The sequence below is a fragment of the Anser brachyrhynchus genome (genome assembly GCF_964034855.1).
Source record: "Anser brachyrhynchus genome assembly, chromosome: 7".
Taxonomy (NCBI): Eukaryota; Metazoa; Chordata; class Aves; order Anseriformes; family Anatidae; genus Anser; species Anser brachyrhynchus.
In genome coordinates, this window is record NC_137701.1 from 37,609,680 (window position 1) to 37,629,507 (window position 19,828).

The following is a 19,828-nucleotide window of genomic DNA, read 5'->3' on the forward strand; positions in this document are numbered from 1 at the left end:
TTAAAGGAAATTCAGCTCTTGTGAGTCGCTGTAAAAAGACGTTTGTAAGTGTTTCGCTGAAAGACTAGAATGGCTTTGTTTCTGATCCCATGATGAGTGAAAGAAATGTTTAAGAAAGATCACTTTACAGAGAGATTCAGACTGAAATGTGATGACTGTGATTCAAGCCAAGCCAAAAATTACAGCTCAGAATTAAAGGGGATGGACGTGGCTTGGGAATCCATTTTCCCACATTCCTGAATCTCAATCATCCCAGCCAATGTTTAAAAGAAAATACAGTGGAAAACAATGAGGTCACTTTGTTTAGCTGCAAGAAGCAGGACTATCGGAACGGCAAAAGTATATATTGGAAGTAACGGCAAAATTACAGTGAGCACGCTGCATGTTCGATGGTTTCATTCAAAACAAGTAGCTTCAAAGTCTAGTTTTTTTTCTTGTTACAGGGAGCCTTCTGAGTACATCTTCTTGTTCCTGGGGTTTTTAAACCATAAACTTCTTGAATGTCAAAGACAGAGGAATACAATAGAGAAGAAGACGGAGACAGAGTGAGCTTGATTTAGGCATGAGACAGCAGCCCTGCATAGCAGTGAACTGTGTGCTAGTTTAAATTGCACTCGCTCTGTACTGTCGCTACCCTTATTTATTTGTGTATAAATATCCAAGCAGAAATTCTACCATCAAGTGATATGAAACAGAATAAAGTATATCATCCATCATATTCACTTGTTACTTATTCTCAGTGTGTAATGCTCATATTCAGTGTTGTAATTGCTTCCATTAAACAGTTTCTACGGGGTCTTGAAAACAATAAGATCTTAGTCAAGCTTTTCTCCTTTCATTGCATCTTGAAGTTATTACCACAAGAAAAAATGAGATTTTCTTTTTATGTAGGAATGCCCCTCATCTTCTTGATATTATTGCAGTCAAACATAGGATTATTTCTCATTAGCTAATTTCCTAAAGAGATTCACCAAACCTCATGTCAGACACCTCCTATAGACTCATTTCTTAGCTTGTTAAGAGCTAGTACAATTATTCCCTTCCTTCTTTCCCCCACTACCCTTGTGTTTACTAAAATCTGATGCGGTCTTGAACTAATAGAAAAAATTAGACCTTGTTCATCCTACTTTCAATTTGGGCTTGCCTGCTAGAGGTTCTGCAACTGGGCAGTTCTGAGGTGATGAGTCCAGTGCCTGCAAATCATGTGAAAAGTACCCATAGAGAGGTCATCTTTCCTTCCTCTCTTTAATACGATGAATGTATTTTATGTTTCATTTTATTTGCCTCAGTATCAAATACAGTGTTCTACTGGAGATGCTGTTTGCAGTGCATGGAGAGGTGCGGTCTCTTCCCCCCTTCTATTTGATATCCTCTTTCTATAATTCAAGGGATCACATTAGTCCTCTTTGCTGTAGAACTGAACTGGGAGATTCTGTTCAGCTAAGTTATCTAAAATAACCCCCAAGTCCTTGGCAACCTATGTCCAGAGTGCTGGGTGTGCCCTGTGTTTTTCCATATGAAAACTTATTTTACTGGACTGAGACCATTTAAGGTGGCAATTCAGACCTTCTGTAACTTTACCTGTCCTCCCTGATCTTTGTGTCATCTGCTTACTTTGCCAACAGAGATTTTTTATTGTTGCTGACATCTCTGATAAAGGTATTAGATGGCACTGGACTGAGAGCTCCACTCTTGCAAGCTCTTCCAGTTATGACCTTGTTAACTGATATCTCCCATTAACTGCCACATTTTGAGGTCTGTCATTGAGCCAATTTTTAATCCATGTAATATATGCCCTGTTAATTCCATAAAATGCAAGTGCTTTAATCAAAATGTCATGTGGTACTGAGTCAAAAGCATTTTGGAAAGCCAAATATACTATTTCAACACCATTGTCTTTATCATCCAGACCTGTCAAAAATCCAGTCTTTCAAAAAGATGCAACAAGTTTGCTAGACAGGGCCCTGATTTCCATGAAACCATGCTGATTAAGATTAATTATATTTTGCTCTGAATTATTTGTTCATAGAGTCATGAATTAATTATTTAAGTAGACTGTCTGGGACCGAGGTCAGTCTAGCCAGTCTCCGAGTGCATCCCTCTTACTGCTTTTACAGTATCAGAGTAACTCTTCTGCCACTCTTTCCAACCTTAGTCATTTTGAAATATTTCTCTATATTTTATTTGCAAATGAAAAACACGTGTATATTATGATCACTGGTAAGTGAAAACTGTATTTTTTTTATGACAGCAATTATCTCTCTGTCCTTCAGAGTGACTTCCAATATCACCTGCTGTTCAGTCTCCTAGGTTTGTTTGTTCTTGTCTGGCTGGTGGAGCTGTCTAGCTTGGCAATTGTATGGCACCCACAAGAAGGGTGGTTACGATTTCATTCCAGCAGAACAGAGCAAATCCTGGTGTCCATCTCCAGCCCCACTATTCAGGAGTTTAAGGGCACGCTTAACTCCGCACAGCACAACCCCAAAAAGCAGGATAAAGATGTCACCAGCGCTGAAAACCCCACTGAGCACAAATAGTCTCGTGTTCAAACAAAGCTGGTGCTCGTTTCAACCTGAGCTGCGTACCAGGTTTGCTGGTTCAGCCGTCTTCTGACCACACCACCTCTGCATCGCACCTCATTGTACATGCAATAAATTCCATGTGTGTGCTGCTAATGCCTTCATGTTCTTACTGTCTTCGTGGTGTAACGCAGGCTTGGTTTGTTGTTCTCATCATTTTCATCTCTGATTTCCATTGTGTCAGACAAAATAAATAAATAAATAAATGTATCCTATATTCACCCAAAAGCCCAGGTACCTTTTGTACCCTAATCTAGATGCAGTGCTTTCAGTGCTGAATTTTAATATGTTGAATTTATTCATTAATACTCTTCGTGATTTTCCTTCTAATGGCATAGAAGTATTGATCTTTTGTAAAACTATTTTTGTTGTATGCTGTTCTGTGGTGTTTTTCTCATCAGTCACATCAGCTTGCCATTGGTGTGTTTGCTGCATTCACACACTTCTGCCTCTTTAAATGACTTCATGCCTCATTTCTGTGCCCTTAGTAAACTTTAAAAAAAAAAATGTTTATAACTCAGGTATTTATGGTAAGATGTATATGAAAACAGGAGGAAAGAATTATAGTTTTAGGGAGAACATACCCTGATAATGACCTCTGAAATATTTGTAAAGATAGCCCTGGGCATCTGAGCCCACAAAATAGTTTATAATACAACAGCTTGATTACATAATGATACTTTAGTTTTAAAACGTATGATCTTTCTGTTTATGGGAAGGCATAATAGGCTCCTTTGAAATACAATATTTTTGCCCTGAACATAACTGATTTTAAATGAAAGGACTAACTAAAGAATGCCTTTTTTCAAGTTTGTACTTCACTTTGTTGTTGAATCCAGCATGATGGTTTCTTTTATAAAACTCCTAACAGGCCTGGGGACCACACCTACTTCAGGATGCATTAATTGTAAAAGTTTCATGGGTTTCTATGCAGGAAGTTACCTCGTATCATTTAAGATGATATGTTTCAAGTTCTAAATCTTGTTAAAAAAACAAACAGAGAGAAAAATATCTATGTAACCAACACCCCAACCACTTTCCCCTCATCCCCCCGAATTTCCTGTTATATGTTCAATTTTAAGATGTTGTCAAACATTCATTAAGCTTAGGCAGAACGCAGTGTGATTTGGGAGAGGGATTCATTCTCTGCACCAAAATAGGATTAATGACAGCATTTCATTTAAGCCAGTTCATAAAGCATCAGAACAACTTCAACCAGTATCAAAGCCTAACATTTTACAACTTTTGTTTGGATATCACCTAAACTCTTCCTTTGCCTGGGTTTTTAGTGCTTTTTCTGCACTGCCTGGTTCCAGCTCAAACTGCTACTGGAGCTGGCACTGACCTACGTGCATGGTTGTTTCCACTTTGGCTAAAAGCAGGAGTGCAAGAAATGTTGTTAACTAAAAGTTCTTCTAAGACCTTCAGTGCAGTTCTGCAGAGTGTATATCATGTTGATTGTTTATGAATTCCTACCAAACCTGAATTTGGCTGCCTGTTAACTTTCTTATCGGGTAAGCCCATGTGAATTTATAATGAAAGCTAAACCTTGTCTATAGTTAGGGTGTTAAAGTGATGTATTCTTGAGTACATCCTTTTCCTACATTTCTTAGACCTTTACAAAATTTAGAAGGATGGAAACATTGAATTCTTTATCAAGTCTTTGGCTGCCATTTGTAATTGCAGGCCCAAGCTATTCTCAGGTTCCTCATTAAAACAAACAAAAACAAAGTTGGAGCTTGGGATATAAAGCAAATAAGGTAATTCTTCCCCTCCAGGGCAAAATCCAGTAATTCATTTCTGATAAAACCCACTCCAAAGCACAAGAAGGTCAGCCTACAGTGAGCAAGCAGTTGGACTTTATTAAAATGAATATTTTTCCTGAAATGTTCTTTACCGCTATACTTGAACGCCAGCACCAGATAGGAAACTCTGAGCAACTTTTGTTTCATCTTGTTCCCTAAGTATTTATAGCCTGCCGTGAAGAAACACTGACAGCAGTGCAGTGATGTTTTTATTCTTGATAGAGGTGCCCTTAAAAGTAAATTTGCTTTGAAAATTGCTCACAAAATCAGGACATTAGAACTGTAAAGACATCTCTTTCTTTCTTTCTCCCTCTCTCTTTTTTGCGCCTAATTGGATTTCCAAAATAAGTTGTTAACAATCCAGCTAAGATAATGTGGTCATGAAAAGGATGTCCAAATCCACCAATTTACATTGGTTTGGTTTGGCTTAACTTTCAAAGTTCTTGGAGCAGAAAGTTGATGGCACGTGAACACTATAATTGGCTTGATATTCTTGGATTTTTTTCTCCCTGCCATATTGTATAGTGTCCAAATGAAATGCTAATCAGAGCTCGTTTCTGGACCAAAGTAAATTTATAACAATAATAATTCACTTATATACTCCACATCATTTTGCAAGATGTAATATCCTCCAATTTACAACATAGTTTGTCATTTTCACTCGATCTGGATAATTTATGTAGTTTCATACCGAGGGGGTTGAGCTGTTCCAAATTGATGCTATTAATGCAAGACACTGCTATTTCACCCAAAGTGACATGTATTGCTTTCACTTCCACATATCCCAATAGGTTGAGAACTGAGTTGAGTTAAATCCAAACAAAAGTTAACATTCTGTTTTGGGGCTTTTTGTTTGTTTGTTTTATTTTTCCTCTTTACTTTTTGGTTTAGACTTCAATTTACTTGATGCAATTCTTAATCTGTTACCAACAGGAGTCCCATATTCCTAAACAAGGAACTACTTTTGCTCTCTCACTTTCCCCTTTCTAAGACAGAATGAATCTCCTCAGTTTTAGGATAAAATTGCATTATTTAAACATTTTAGTAATTTCCATTTGCTCATATGTTATATATCCAGTTGGTGGATAACTTCCAAGCGTTCTTGATTGGCAAATCCTTTTTGATTTCTCTTAAATAAACTTATTCTTTATCCCTCTGTAACCAAAGGGGATCTTCCTGAAATGAATCATCACTTTCAGTATTATGTTGCAGGATACCCACAGGTGCAGGGTAGAAAATTGTCTAATAAGAGGAATAGATAACCAATGTATAATATGGAATTGTTATTCTTCTTTAAAATAGATTATTTCTTGTAAACCAAATCAGAAAGTTCCTAGCAGGGTAGACATAAAGTAAGAACTGTATTTCGCAGGGAGAAAAACAAACAAACAAACAAAAAGCAACAATAATTTGTTTCTGTCTGAAGCAAAAGTAAAATTAAATCTTTTAAAAAGCCTCAAGATAGTGACATTACCTCCAAACATTGGACGCTGCTGCTTGGGGCACTCATCTGCCAAGGCATGATGCAAGTATCTTTGAAATGAGGACTTGAACTTCAGCTCCCTCCTGTTTAAGTGTAATTACAACTGGGCTTCTGAGTTGCTTTTTGACTTGTTTTCACTTTTTCCTATACTTTCCATTTTTCCTTTTTCCTCACCCTGAATTGGAAAAGGAAAAATTCCCACTAGACACACTGTCAGAACTGAAATATTTCTTGAAAATATTTTGTTTTGACAAATTAACATTTTCCACGAGAAAGGCTTTCTCTGAAATTGTTTGCCAAAAGCTAATTAAAACTTGTGTTCCAAGCGATGAGTAGCCTTAAAAATTGTTTGGTGTAGATTCTCTTAGCTTCTTGTTTACTTGCAAGTCTTAAATGTGGAATGACAATGTACAGTTTTGTGTTTTCAGTTTTTAAGCATGCAGATTCGGTCATTGTTTGCACAATAGCTAATTCCCCAAGGAAAGGAGAGCAGTTCCCATGTGCTTTGAAATGCTAGAGCTATGCAACCGGGGCTGGAAGTGCTATTTTAAACAGTCATATCAGCAGAGCTTGCTGTAGGAGATAATATGTCACAAAAGGGAGTATGACATCTAGTTTCACCTAGAAGATAAACCTTGAGTAGATATGCAGGGAGAAACAAGACTGTCAGGTTGTCCTTGAAAAGGATGGCCTATATTAATGAAGAAATGCACTCCGGGGCATATGCTATTTGGGATATTTAATTTCAGCTTCAAACTTGTCTGATCTGCTATGAAGAATATAGTAGAGAAGCTTTAGTTGTGTATAGTCTCACACACGTCATGATTTCAGAGTGGGCATCTCACCACTTTATTTCAGAAGGTCACAGCCTCAGAAATTCACATCTGAAAAACCCAGGCCTCAGACTGAGAAGCTTCCCCTATTGATACAAGCTATTAGTAGAAGCACCCCGCATTTCAGCAGGGCTAACATACTGTTGTGCGTATCCCAAACAGCCCTTCTCTATGAACACAAGAGCTAATTCACTCTTCCTTTCTCGTCACACTCAAATACCTTTGCAGAATCGTATTCTGCTGACAGAATTACAAGATAATTACAGTCAGGTATTTTGTATTCACTTAAGCTAATCCACCACTTTTATTTTTCATTGTTGTTGTAATCAGGCAGGAGGCACTTCAGTTTTTGTCAGGTGGATTATTTTTCAGTCATTCACTACACTGCACTTCTTCATACTTGTTAGGGTGCTTCTGGCTTCTTGACAGACATACAAAGAAAAATACTTATATGATCTAAAATGAAATATGTGTTTCTCTTTCAGGTCTAGAAGTTGATGGAATATACAGAGTTAGCGGCAATCTGGCAACAATACAGAAGTTACGATTTGTTGTCAATCAGGGTAAGTGATTCCTCCACCCTGGTAATGTTTTGTTTAGTATTTAACTGTCTCAGATGACAGAATTTCAGAATCTGCTATACATTAGTGGCATAGAATGATGAGCTGTGTTTTGGAAAAGAGAGGAAAGGGAAGGTAGAAAGATATTGCACAGAGGGAAATGTCAGTTAGGAGAGAGGAAAAACAGCACAGTAAGCAGAGGAAAATAGTAGTTAAACAGGAGATGAGAAACAAACAGAAAAAAGGAGGAAATGGATAAATGAAATAAGGTGGCAAAAACAAAGCATATGTAGAAAACCAAAGAATCAAAGTGAGAAAAAAAAAGAATAAAAGGAAAAATAGCAGATTGTTTGGATGTTGAAAGTTAAACAAAACTAAAAATAGAACAGGGATCCAAAGGAAAACAGACAAAGAGAAAAAGGTGCTGAAAAGAACTGAAAAGGGAATACTAAAACTAAAGTCCCAGCTCTGACGGGATCAGTGGAAGATTTACCTCTGATTTCAATAAGGCAAAGATTTGATCCCAGGAAATGAGAAGAAGAAAGGTGAATGTTTGGGGAACTTGAGAACCAGAATTAGAACCAACCATTCTGTTATGGTTTTGTTTAATGAATGTATTGCCCCAGATTCCGCATATAATGTACATATGTACACACGTACACAGATGTAGCTAAAGGAATCTAACATTGATCAATAGATACTGTTACAGGTGTGGAAGCTGATATTGGTAGCTAATTAGGATATATGGCAAATACGTTGACCTCTCTGAACAGTGTACTACTCTTGGCAAAGACTAAACATATTCGCATTTAATAGCTTAGCAAATACCATTGATGACAGTGAACCCCCTGATCCCACTTAATGAGAAAAACAAATTAAGCTTTTCAGAAATTTGGAAGAAAAAAAAAATCTTAAATTGTGTTCAAGACTTTATGCTCTTATATTAATCAAGAATAAATGCAAAGCTGCTGCAACTTTTTATCCTACTTTTTCTTCACTCTTTCACGGTTACCTGAAAACTATTACTGGAACTGCTAAATACTGTGCAGTGTATGTCGTTTTGTTTGTTTGTTTGTAGCCGGTAATTGTTGGAAAACAACTTCCTCAATTGGTTTTGTGTTATGTATAAACTAAGGCTTTTGACTCAAAAATTATCATAATAATTGTGGTGTCACATAAGAATACTCCCACCTTCAAGCCTGCATTTACAGCTCTAATGAAGGTTTCAGGGGAGCAGTATCTGTCTGCAACCTTCTCAGCTGCTCCAGACCAGTCTTGTCTTCAGCTGAACCTGGAAGCTGCTTTATGAGGAATCAGTATTTATGCCAGTAAATTCAGTGAGACTGAATAAATCATCAGGCTCATGGTTTTGACTCGTTACTTGGGTTCCCTTAGATTTATGGCTGTTGGGTATTTGTGTGTCGATAATGTAGTCTGCCTTGGCTTCCAAGTGACTGTGCACTGTATTTTGTTTGGAGACGGAGAGGCAAACCCAGGATTTTCTATCCTTCTTCGCTCCCCAGGATCTTTGCTCAGGAAAAAATGTGCCATAAAAATAATGGTCCTGTCTATCATGTCTCATGGCATCCAAAGGTTAACGTACTTGAGGTTAACATTACTGCTCAAGTTTTCACCTAAAACAGATGGGCTGATACTGCAAAGCTAGACAGAAGTCTAAGCTGGCTTTTTGCAGCACAGAGGTACCAGGCACCTTTTTCTTCTGGTTTATACCACTGTGAAAAATGAATATATGTAGGTGAAGTTAATGGTACATTAAAGCCACTCTGACACTGGCTACTTAGGGCACCTGCAGTAAACCTGCCTGTTGAGTGACCAAAGAAAATTCAAAGAGAAATAGTGCTGTTGGAGCACTATGTTATCATGTTATCTGTTGTGACAATTATTGTTTCTTGTGTTAGTCTTTGTTGATACAACTAGAGCAGTCATGCATTTTGTATCATAATGAAATAAATTTTCAGTGGGAGGTGAAATTATCCAGCCAAGCCCCCTTACATGCCCGTTAAAATCTCAGATATGCAAATATCTGGGCAGGTCTGAAGTTAGCCTTTATTCAGGTAGATGCTCGCAGACGTACCAAAGACGCTCTGCTGTAAACCCTAATGCCACATTTGCATTCCTCAGGGGTGACACCAACACCACGTGAGGGGAAAGGAGAGAGTCCAGCATTTCAGCCCCCAGAGAATAATCTAACAGTTGCTAATCAGAACCTTCACGAAGTAATTCAGGCACAAAGAATGGCTTTAAAATTGCAGATCGCTGTTTCATTTGTTTAAATAACATCCTTTCTCTCTGCTAGGTAGGAAGCTACAGGCAGGGAACAGCCCATTAACTCACGGTGTGGCTCTACAGTCATGGATGCTTGTGTGTGTGTGTGTGTGTGTGTGTGTGTGTGTGTGTGTGTGTGTTTTAGCATCCTGCTAATATTATCCCGACTTCCAGGCTGCTGACTGGAAGATATATACCCACTTCGTGGTCCCTCCTAATCCCTAAATGGATTTCAGAACAGCCAGATCCACAGATTACCTAGCAGGCCCATCAGGCAGCAGCAGGGAAGTTGTAGGTGCAGAGAGCTGGTTAGGCAACAAAAAGGGGTGTGGGGCGGAGTGAGGAGGGGATCTAATCAGCTTTCCGCTGGGCGAATAGCTATGTCTCAGGAGCTCCCTGTACCTGCAAAAAACACCGTGGGCAGATCGGGGGAACAGGATTTACTTTAGTGTGTGCTTGGAAGGGCAGTAGTGGTCTCCACCTGGTGTCCCCCCAGGTGTGACAGCACGAATTTCAGATACTGTTCCATGGACTCACAAAAGTCACTAGGAAAGCAGCATTTTTAAATAAGACTTTCTGGTTAACATTCCAATAGAGATCCTTCATTTTAGTGAAAGTCTAATTTAATTATAAATGCAAACAAATGTTCTAAAAAAGCCTATTTACATTGCAGAGATTGACTGTGCAATCAGTTCTTATACAGGCCAAATACTTAATGGGCTGTTTCTTCCTGCTTGCTCTGCTATTGTGTTACACCTACATTTATAGGATATAAATAATATGTATCATATTGAAAATTAAAGATCATAGAAGAGACTCTAGGCTGGCTGCCATATCAAAGTACTTTTTATTAGAATAGTCATTAATTAGAATATAGCAGAGCTTTATTTGGCTCCTTTTTCTATACAGTTAATGTCATCTGCAGCATCAAAAATGAACTAAGAAAACTGGTGAATATGAAAGGAAAACAACTAACAATTGACAGCTTTATCATTAAAGAAGAAAAAAGAACAGTGAAAATCTAAAAGGAACCTTGAAATTCTATATTTCGAGGGGAGTGGGAAGGGGTTTGCAATTAAAAAAAAAAAAAAACATGCTCCATATCTTTTCCACTTTTAAATTCTCTGAATATACTTCATTTCATTCTCATTTCTTGAGGTAGGCAGCTCTTGAAGAGAGCTTTGACCTTGACAACAGGAACATCAGCAGAACAAACTACCTTATTTACTTTATCCCTTTCACAGAGTTTTCTTTTTCTATAAAAGTCTATTGATATCACACCTTTTTTGCTTCTGTGCAACAGGATTATCTTTTGTCTATGATTTATTTTCCCATTAAGAGCCGAAAAGATCAGTTGATCATAAGAGGACCAAGCTATAACATCTCTCAGCACTTTTGAAACTCTAAGTCATCATTTTTCAAATCAGTGAATCAAGGCAGTGCAAGCTGTTTGGACCACTAGTGACATCAAGACATTCATACTTTGTCTAAAAGTGCTGAAAGAATTGTGTTTTTAGAAACTGAATTAGGAGTAATTTAATATTTCTAGCTGTGAACCTATGGCACAGGCTTGTATAATAGTCACAGACATTAGTCAGAGATGTCCATTCTTACACTTTTCATAATATTAAGTCTAATAGCTGCAACTTCAGGAACATTGTATGTATATATTAGTAGTACTTAGTAATTCTTTGGGAATTTAATGAAAAATCTGTAGGACTGTTGCTGATTTTTAGCACCATCTAGTAAATTAAAGCCATTTCAGATATTTATAGGGCTAATTGACACCTCTAGAAGGGGTACATGATCATAAGTATGTCTGTTAAGCCACGTAGAACATGGTGGCATTTCCAGGGTATAAGGATGCTACTGAAAATATCAATTGCCTTGGCCCAAAGGGTGGGGAGAGCCCAGGTGGGGCTGTTCAGGGCTCATTAGGGCCCCCAGGAGCAGATCTGTAATCAGAGTGGCAATACAATATGAAAGAGGGGACAGCTGGAAGGTGCCTTTCAAAATCAAGCTTCTGACCTGATCAGAAATGCTAATGCTGGTGCAAAAAGTGCCTGAGAGAAGAAAGAAACAAAAGAAAAAAAAAAAGAAAGAAAAAAAAAACAGGGTTCATCTATAAGGGTGTTAGTATGTAAGAGTGTGAATCTGTGGCGTGCTCCCTGCTCTGATCTAAGCCGTCATGTTGATGCACATGGTGATATAATGAGGTAAGGCTTTCCTTGCATTAAACCCTGTAGTTCGGTGTCCCACATCTCTGTCCCAGCAAACCCTCCGTTGCCCTCCACGTTTGAAGACCAGAGACCCTTGCTGAATGAGGAGACAGAAACTTAGTTCTTTATGCCTCCTGCACTAGTCTGCTGGGTAGCCAGAAAGACATTCAATTTCTAGGACTGTCAAACAAGCAATTTTCATGAGTACTAAATTAACTGAAAAAAATGGAGCTATAAAGGGTTCATAAGACATTGCTGAAACACTGAGATTCTATCCTAATGCATATATGTTCAGGGAAACTAACCATAGAAATACAAATTTCAATACTTATTGGTTCATTCAGCAAGTGTTGGTTCATACATAATACAAGAGAGTTCCTAATTGTCTTTATATCCAATGCTTTGTTTGCAAAATGCTTGGTATTTGCAGTACAGATGACCTTTGCATCCCGTTATTTCATTTGCAATACCTTGTGCGTTAACTGCAAAACACCGCGTAGCATCCAAAGGTCAATTACTGTGTTTTTACTGCTCAGTTACTATACTTATGTACCAAAGAGGGGAAACATATGAATTTTTACAGAGGCTAGATATTGTTACTGGAGAGAGGCATGTTTCTTATGGAATATAGAAAATATGTGAAAAGACGGCTATCTGAATTTGTAACTACACCGTGGGGGAAAAGGTGAATTTACTCTTTCCCTGACACCACCTTGGGTTAACAAAAACATTTTGGCAAAAAGGATTAAAATTTTTCTGCTATTTCTTCTATAAGAGTATCCTGGAATAAAATGCAGTTTAAGAAAAATTAAAAGTAAAATGTAAACCACAAATATGCGAACTGATTGCGAATATTTATTAACTAAATAATTTAATAATAAAGAAAATGCCTACTTGATTAATTGTTACAGAGTAAAAATTACAATAAAACTGTCTTGATCAGTGCTTTGCAGAAGCACCATTACTGTCTGTGCAGTTGTTTAACAAGGATTTAATTGGAAAGATAAGTGAATGCACATTTAAAAGTATTGTTAATTTGCTTTATAATCACCCCATCCTTCACAGTATTGACAGCACCAGGCACAAACCCCTTTCTCTTTTACAAGTATTATTTTCCATATGTGCACAATAAATCCTGAAGCAGTAATTGGAAATTTTATGGATTTCAACATACCTAGTGTTTTGAGTTTATAGGTGCCATATCCCCTCTCTAAAGGTAGCTCATAGGTGGCATTGTAAGAAAAATCATTGCCTTTTTATTACCCATGGGCTGTTTTGGAGGGTTGTTTTTTTCTTAAGGAGTATCTGATTCCTATTTACTTTTCCTTTCCATTTGAAATATCAACAAAATCCTCATTGCAACATTATTTTTGATTTAATAAACAACAGCCGTCAAAAACAGTAATCTTCAATATGCTTATATTCCATCTGTACTTATATTTATTGTTCTAAAATGGCTTGGATTAATCTAATTGACAAGTAAGAGCCCAGACCATATGAGCAGCGAAGGATGATACCTTTAACCAGCAGGATTCTTCAACTCTACTGACATGTTCTTTATCAATGAACTATGAGAAAAGAGGAGCAAAATCTAGGGATTTTTTTTTTATTATTTTTATTTTTTTTAACTATTGCTGATTATGTGAGCTTGCTGGGACCATATGTCTGAGCCTGGGCTATGAGGAACCAGGGCGGTTTTCCGGCTGGCTCTGCCTCGGGACCGGAGCTGCCTTTGGAGCAGACCCGCTGGGTCAGCACAAATGGGCTGGGTGGTTTTAGAAGGGGGAGTTGGTTTATGGGTGGGGGGGAAGTGGTGGCTGGGGGAAGAAAAGCAGCTCTTTTTAACAGCTTATTTTTTTGTTATTATTATTATTTTAAAGAAATAAACTCCCCATTCAGAAATACCCCAGTGTTCCCACTGACCCGACATATCCATTTCAAAGGCAGCCAGCAGCCCCAGCCTTGCGGCTGCCAAAGGCTCCGTGGGCAGAGGAGAGCAGGTCCTCCGTCAGCTGCCAGCTTCCAGAGAGCAGCTACAAATGTGAAGGTCCAACAGGATCGTTGCCTGCTTTATTTTTAATATTACAACAAGGACTGTTTTCCTTGTTTGTGTATCCTTAATTTCTCGTGCATTTGCATTGCTGTGGTTTCCCATTATGTCTTGCCATCTTGTGAATTTTTAGAAGTTTTAGGAGGTTATTGATTGCATTTTTAAGACATATGTGAGTATGCCTAGAAAGACGTGAACGTGTCTTGGGTAGGACCTAACCTTGGAGCTACCCTCTGCCTTGGTGACATTCTGCTTTTGCCAGTCTGTGCAATCACGTACAGCCCAGGCAGCAAAGCCTTCCTCGCTTCCGCGAGCAGTTACGCGTGTAGCCAGCCTTAGTGCGAAGCCAGCAGAATGGTCCAAAGTTCATCTCGGAAATATCAGGCTCAAACTGGGTTACTTGCTAGCTGAGAACCAAAATGTCTTGAAAGCCTCGAGTCAAAAATAGGTTTTTCTTTCCTTTTCACACTTCCCAGGCAAGCACAGAAAATAAAATGGACTGAAGCAATTTTCAGAAATAATTATAAAACAGCTTGTTTCTGGGTTAAGACCTGCATATGCCAAGCTGTAGCCAAGTTGTTTTTTTTTTTAATTTTTCCAAGCTTTAAAACTCTTGACAACAAATACTGTAATTGAGCCCACAGTAGTTGGGGAATCAATTAATATGTGCATGTTACTGGTGTGGGCTCTTCCCTTTTGCCTCTGCGTTTCAATGTCTATTTTAAGATACAGAACGTTTTTTGCTTTCAAAAGAATTTTCATTTCCACATCTTACCCTTCTTTCTCCAGAGGGGCGGAAAAACAAACAAACAAACAAAAAACTATGGTACCCAAACATTGATTAGTAAATGTGAGCCTGGTGATGGAACCTGATGGGAACACTAATTTTTTTTTTGCAACCAAAGCTTTGCATTCTTTTGTTAATATTGTGCATCACATATTTAAAAAAAAAAAAAAAAAAGCTAGAATGTTGGGTTTTTGTTCTCAATATGAAAAATAAATAAATAAAATCAGAATTGAAAGTCTTAATTTCCCAACCCGTAGCCCTAGACGCAGCGCAGTTTCCCCTTCCAATGGTATTGTCATGTGCTTTCTTTTCAACATTGAGATGAGTAAGTCGGTAGAATGGGAGCAGAAGAGGCAGTCAGCTAGGTTAGTGTGGTCAGCCACAAGCATACCATGGATTTTATGGCATGTAGTGTATGATCAAGCATTTAAGACATGCCTTTTATTTCTTTTCTAACCGCAGCACTATTTGCGTTACAATAGCTTTTTGCTTAGTAACACTTCAGGAAGCTGAAGAAATTCTTGATAACCCCTAAAGAAGAGTTTTTTAGGCACCAAGAAGGACCACAGTGTTGCACACTGTAGCAAGGGATTTTGGGGGGTGTTCATAGTTGTCATGGGTGACTTTTTGATGGGGTTTGTTGTTTGACAGTAATGCTATAGGAAATACTATTACATAGAGCTCCAAACTAACAAGGAAAAGTAATTTATCAAGTCATCTAGTAAAATTTATGACAGGAAAACTTATGAACTGCATGATTTTTCGGATAGTGGAATAATCTCCAGAAGCTGGGGGTTGCCAAGCATATCTGCACATAAATTAAACCAAGCATCAAAATATCTTAAAGGGGATGATCTTGTGCTGCAGGGAGATGGATGTCCTGGAGAACTCAACTGAATGGTTCCTAATTAGAGTTGGTTGTGATCAATGTCTTACGAGATCATGGTATGGCCTAATATTTGGGTATTTTTCTCCCCTGTGGTCATTATCTGTAATTCTGTGGCTTGTATGTTGTATGTAATACTAGCTGACAAATATGAACTTACAATAGGGTCTGCAACAAAAAGGGGCAACGGTGAATGTGGGCGTATGTTAAGTAATGATGTGCAGGGTGTGGTGTGGGACGAGGAGCTACCGCACCACAAAATCAGGCTTTGTCGTGGCATTTGTGGTCCCCTGTGTGCTGAGAATGGGTAAAACCATAAATACTGTGGTAGATACAAATGTTTTAAGTAGAGAGTGATTTGGGGGATGGAGGACAGGGGGACTGGTAATGCATTTCACTGGTGAACTCTGTTAGTTACTTTAGTGAGAGGTGAGAGTGCTGAAAACAACACTGAGGGTTAATCTGAAAAACGTTTGAAAGAAAAATATCTAGGAAGGAAAAAAAAAAAAGGAGAAAAGCTAAAGTCTCTCTTCTACAATCCTTGGAAACTTTTGCTTTTAAAAGGAAACCTATGCTCTCTTCTTGACTGTCTCATTTGTCGATATAATCTTTCTTAGAAGTAAATTCCTGCTGAAAATAAATTAGTTTTCTGAAGAAATTCTCAAATCACGTTTGAATTTAAAATGGATCATTCCTGTTTTTAAAAATATATATATATTACTGCGTTACTCTGGAATTTTTGCAAGAGCAAGTTATCATGGTCCTGGAAAGCATCTTCCTTTATGTGATTCTTTGAAGATCGTGGTCTTGAATCGGTTACCTAATTGTTGGTATTTAGTGTTGTTTGAGAGGATCCTGAGTATCATACTGACCCTCGCAGGGCTGGCACCGAAGGTATAGGAGAGTTCTGCCCTTGGAGATTAGGTGCTAGAAGCCAGGTAAGATGTCTTAGAACATTTAAAAAGGATTAGATACCTAAATTTAGGCAACGCAATCAAATCTTGACTACACCCTTGTCTCTTAAAAAAAAAAAAAAAAAATCCTAATAACTATATGCATATTAAAAATATTATGTACATTTAGTGGCCAAAACAATTTTTATTTATTTATTTATTACAAATTCTTGTGTAGAAAAAGCGTACCCAGCTGTTCTGTAAGTATACATACTGCAAATATTTAAAAAAAAAAAAAAGTACTTGCTCCTCTTCTAAGCCTTGTTTTTCACTTTAGACTTATTACTGTAGGAATTATTAAATATATTAATTTAAACACTTAGAGAGGTAGTCACACTGTATTTTAATTTCAAAGTTATGCATGGTACCAGAGTCTTGAAAGTGAGAACGTAGCATAGCTCTCACTTGAGTTTTCAGCTCTCATCTGAATGTTAACACTATTCAGTCTGCAGCATGTCTGTTGTCAGTAAAAGTAACAAGGATTGTTCAGATCTCTTGAGATCAAAGGTTTTGTTTCCCAGCCCCACTGTAGTAATCCAAGCCTAATCAAAACCCTTGGCGTGGGCAAACACCTCGGGGTGAGTTGAGAATGATGCCTTTTGAAACCCACCTATGGATCTGTGGTTCTAATTTCAACGCATCATCTCTTCTTTGTATTATTTCTGTTGTTATTAATACAACATAACAGCAGTAAAATTTTGATATAATCAAAATACGGAGTGTTGAATATAATGGGACAAATATTTTATAATGTTTTTGCCCTCCTATTTCACAAGCAGTGGCCAAGATGCAGCCAAATCTGCTAGTTTACAATCTTTTCCTATGTCCCTCTTCTTTTCCCCATTACCAGCTGATGTAATATGGGAGATCTGGCTCATCCGTGATTTGCAGCCTGGATTGACATTGAAACATATATGGGCAGGAGATATTTTGAGGCAATAGTTTTGCCAAAATCCTGGAATAAACCTTTTCAGACTCTGGACATCCATCACCTCTCATAAACTGAGTAAAAATCATAGTAAAAGGCATCTCTAACCTGAAACTAGTGTTAAAATGATGTAACCAAACTTTGGCCACAATTGGGTTCATCACATTTTTAAAATCCCACAAGTTGTAAAGACTGGATTGCGTGGACTGTTCGGAGGTGAGAAAATCTCTTGAAAGAGAAAAGGATAGTGCTGTTGCTGGATTTTTACTTATTGTAATATACCAGAGATCTGTCTTTTTTTTTTTTTTTCCTGTGTAATCAGATAATTATAAAACAAACAAACAGGGATTTCAAAACACATTTCTATCAACCAACATTGCATGCTTACAGAAGATTGACTTAATTAAGTAGATGGCAGCAGTGAAGAGAAGATGGATGTGAGGAGAAGGAGATTGCTTGTTCCTGGTGCAGCTTTCCTTACTGGGTGTCAGGTGCATGCCTTTCTAGAGAGAGAGCATCAATGCAAAGAGTAAAGGGAAATGCAGGAGAAAAATGGCTGGAAGATTTTTGTCACTGTGCTGCTAAAAGCTGGTTTTTACTGTAAGAAAAGCTAGATGCTTGCTACCTTTTCTTCAAGGATGATGTTGCCATCAGCTGAGGAGACAGGATAACTAGTTTCAAAATAACTTGTATTGCTCAGAAAAATAGTATGCTATGGTACCTGAGTAATGTAAAGCAGAGCTGCCTGATTCCTGGCTTCAGCTCAGGTGGACGAGGCGGGAATTGACAATATCTAGAAAAACAGGGGCAAAGCAGAGAGGTGAAACTCCACGTGAGGACATCTGGGTTAAACAGTGATAACCAACAGGCACCTGACAGAGCAATACCAAGGGCTCGTGGTATCATCAGCTGTCCTGCTGAATCTGGAGAAAGAAAATGTTACTTTTTTTTTTTTCCCCTGTGTTTAATGATTTGCACAAATGAAGATGCTAAAGCAACTTAGAGATACGTATTTTTGAATCAGAGCCACATGATAAAGCATTCAAACATAATGCAAATAATTGCAGACTGATGTATCCAGCAGTTTTTTTGTTTTTTTTTTTTTTAAATGAATAAATAATTTAGCTTTACACATGGGCAATCCTTGCTAAAAATTGCAAATCAGAACTCTTCTGTTTGAATGTATTTTATTTTGTTAATGGATTCACTAATATGAAAGGCATCTAATTGTATAATGTATTATTAGTCATTTTCTTTGGCATCCTATTAACTTTAAATAATTCTAATATTTAACATTTTATAACATGCACAACAAAGTTCTTCTATCTTCAGCAGTGGAAAAAAACATGCATTAATAATAAATTTTCATAACTCTACTGTGTATGTTGTGATACATATTTGAGCAGAAATATTGGAGATTGAAGCATAAAATAACAAATCACGTTAGATGGCATTTAAAAAAAATACATTGTAAGATCCTGCAGTCCTGTAAATGCAAGAGCTAGATTATAATTCAGTACAATTAACTTATTTTAGAACTGAGTAACGTATAAAGTGTGATAGGATATAACTAAGTACATCTACTAAATGTCTCTTCAGCGATAGCTGAATGGGAGTGTATAAAATGGTGATTAATGCCTACTAATGGAAGTGGTCTCCACCACAAGTTGTGAGCTGTGTGGTTGTGGCTGAGTGCAATAACCACACGCAGAATCGCTGATAATCCCTAGCAAATCCCAAAGTTTTCCCGGGCTTGAAATAAGATGACAGACAGGTCACATTAGAAATTTTCTCCTTATGGCGCTTTTTCTTTTGTTTTAGTAGGTCAGATCTTGTTCCTGTGTGCTGTGGAAGTATTATGGGAATGAGCAATGTCTAAGCTGCTTAAAAAATGCACACTTTCCCCACACCAATCTGTTTTCTGGGGACAGCCAGGCTAGTGCTATACAGCATCCTCTCGGTTGGATGCTATTAATGTTAATAAAATGCACTTAGCACTTAACATCTCGAGATCTCAAAAGAGCTTGCAATGCAGCATCATTATCTTTACATTATGGGTACGGAAAATGAAGGATAGGGAGAGTAAAAGATTTGCCCAAGTTTCCATGGTAAATCAGTGACAGAGCCAGGAGCAGAGCCAAAATCTGTTGATTTATAGTCAGTCTCCTATGCGGTGCGCCGTGCCATTTCACCAAACTCCATTTGCCAAGTCCCTACTGTGTACAGAGACTGCAGATAAGGCTGCAGTCACCCTCCAAAGTGTGGATGTGGGGCTCAGAATAATGCAAAGCCAAATTAGACCTTCAAATGCGGGTCTCCCCTGTGATGCGTCTCCAGTGCGGCGGGGCCACCTGTGCAGCGTCCATGGCACAAAGACCCATGGATAAACCACTTTAAATTCCTCTGCTCTGAGGCTGCAGAGGAAAGGGACCCGGCCCTTGAGGAGCTGCAGGGAGGTT

At 38.0% G+C, this 19,828-nt stretch overlaps 1 protein-coding gene across 5 annotated transcripts in view; it reads left to right on the forward strand.

Annotated features, from left to right (window-relative positions):
• The window catches only part of ARHGAP15 (Rho GTPase activating protein 15), a 331,850-nt gene that overhangs the window by 219,082 nt on the left and 92,940 nt on the right, over nt 1-19,828 (forward strand). For all 5 annotated transcript variants that reach the window (XM_080599841.1, XM_080599840.1, XM_080599843.1 and 2 more), the window contains one exon: nt 7,186-7,263. In XM_080599841.1, the coding sequence (XP_080455967.1) occupies nt 7,186-7,263 (78 nt within the window). The remainder of the gene's footprint in view (nt 1-7,185; nt 7,264-19,828) is intronic.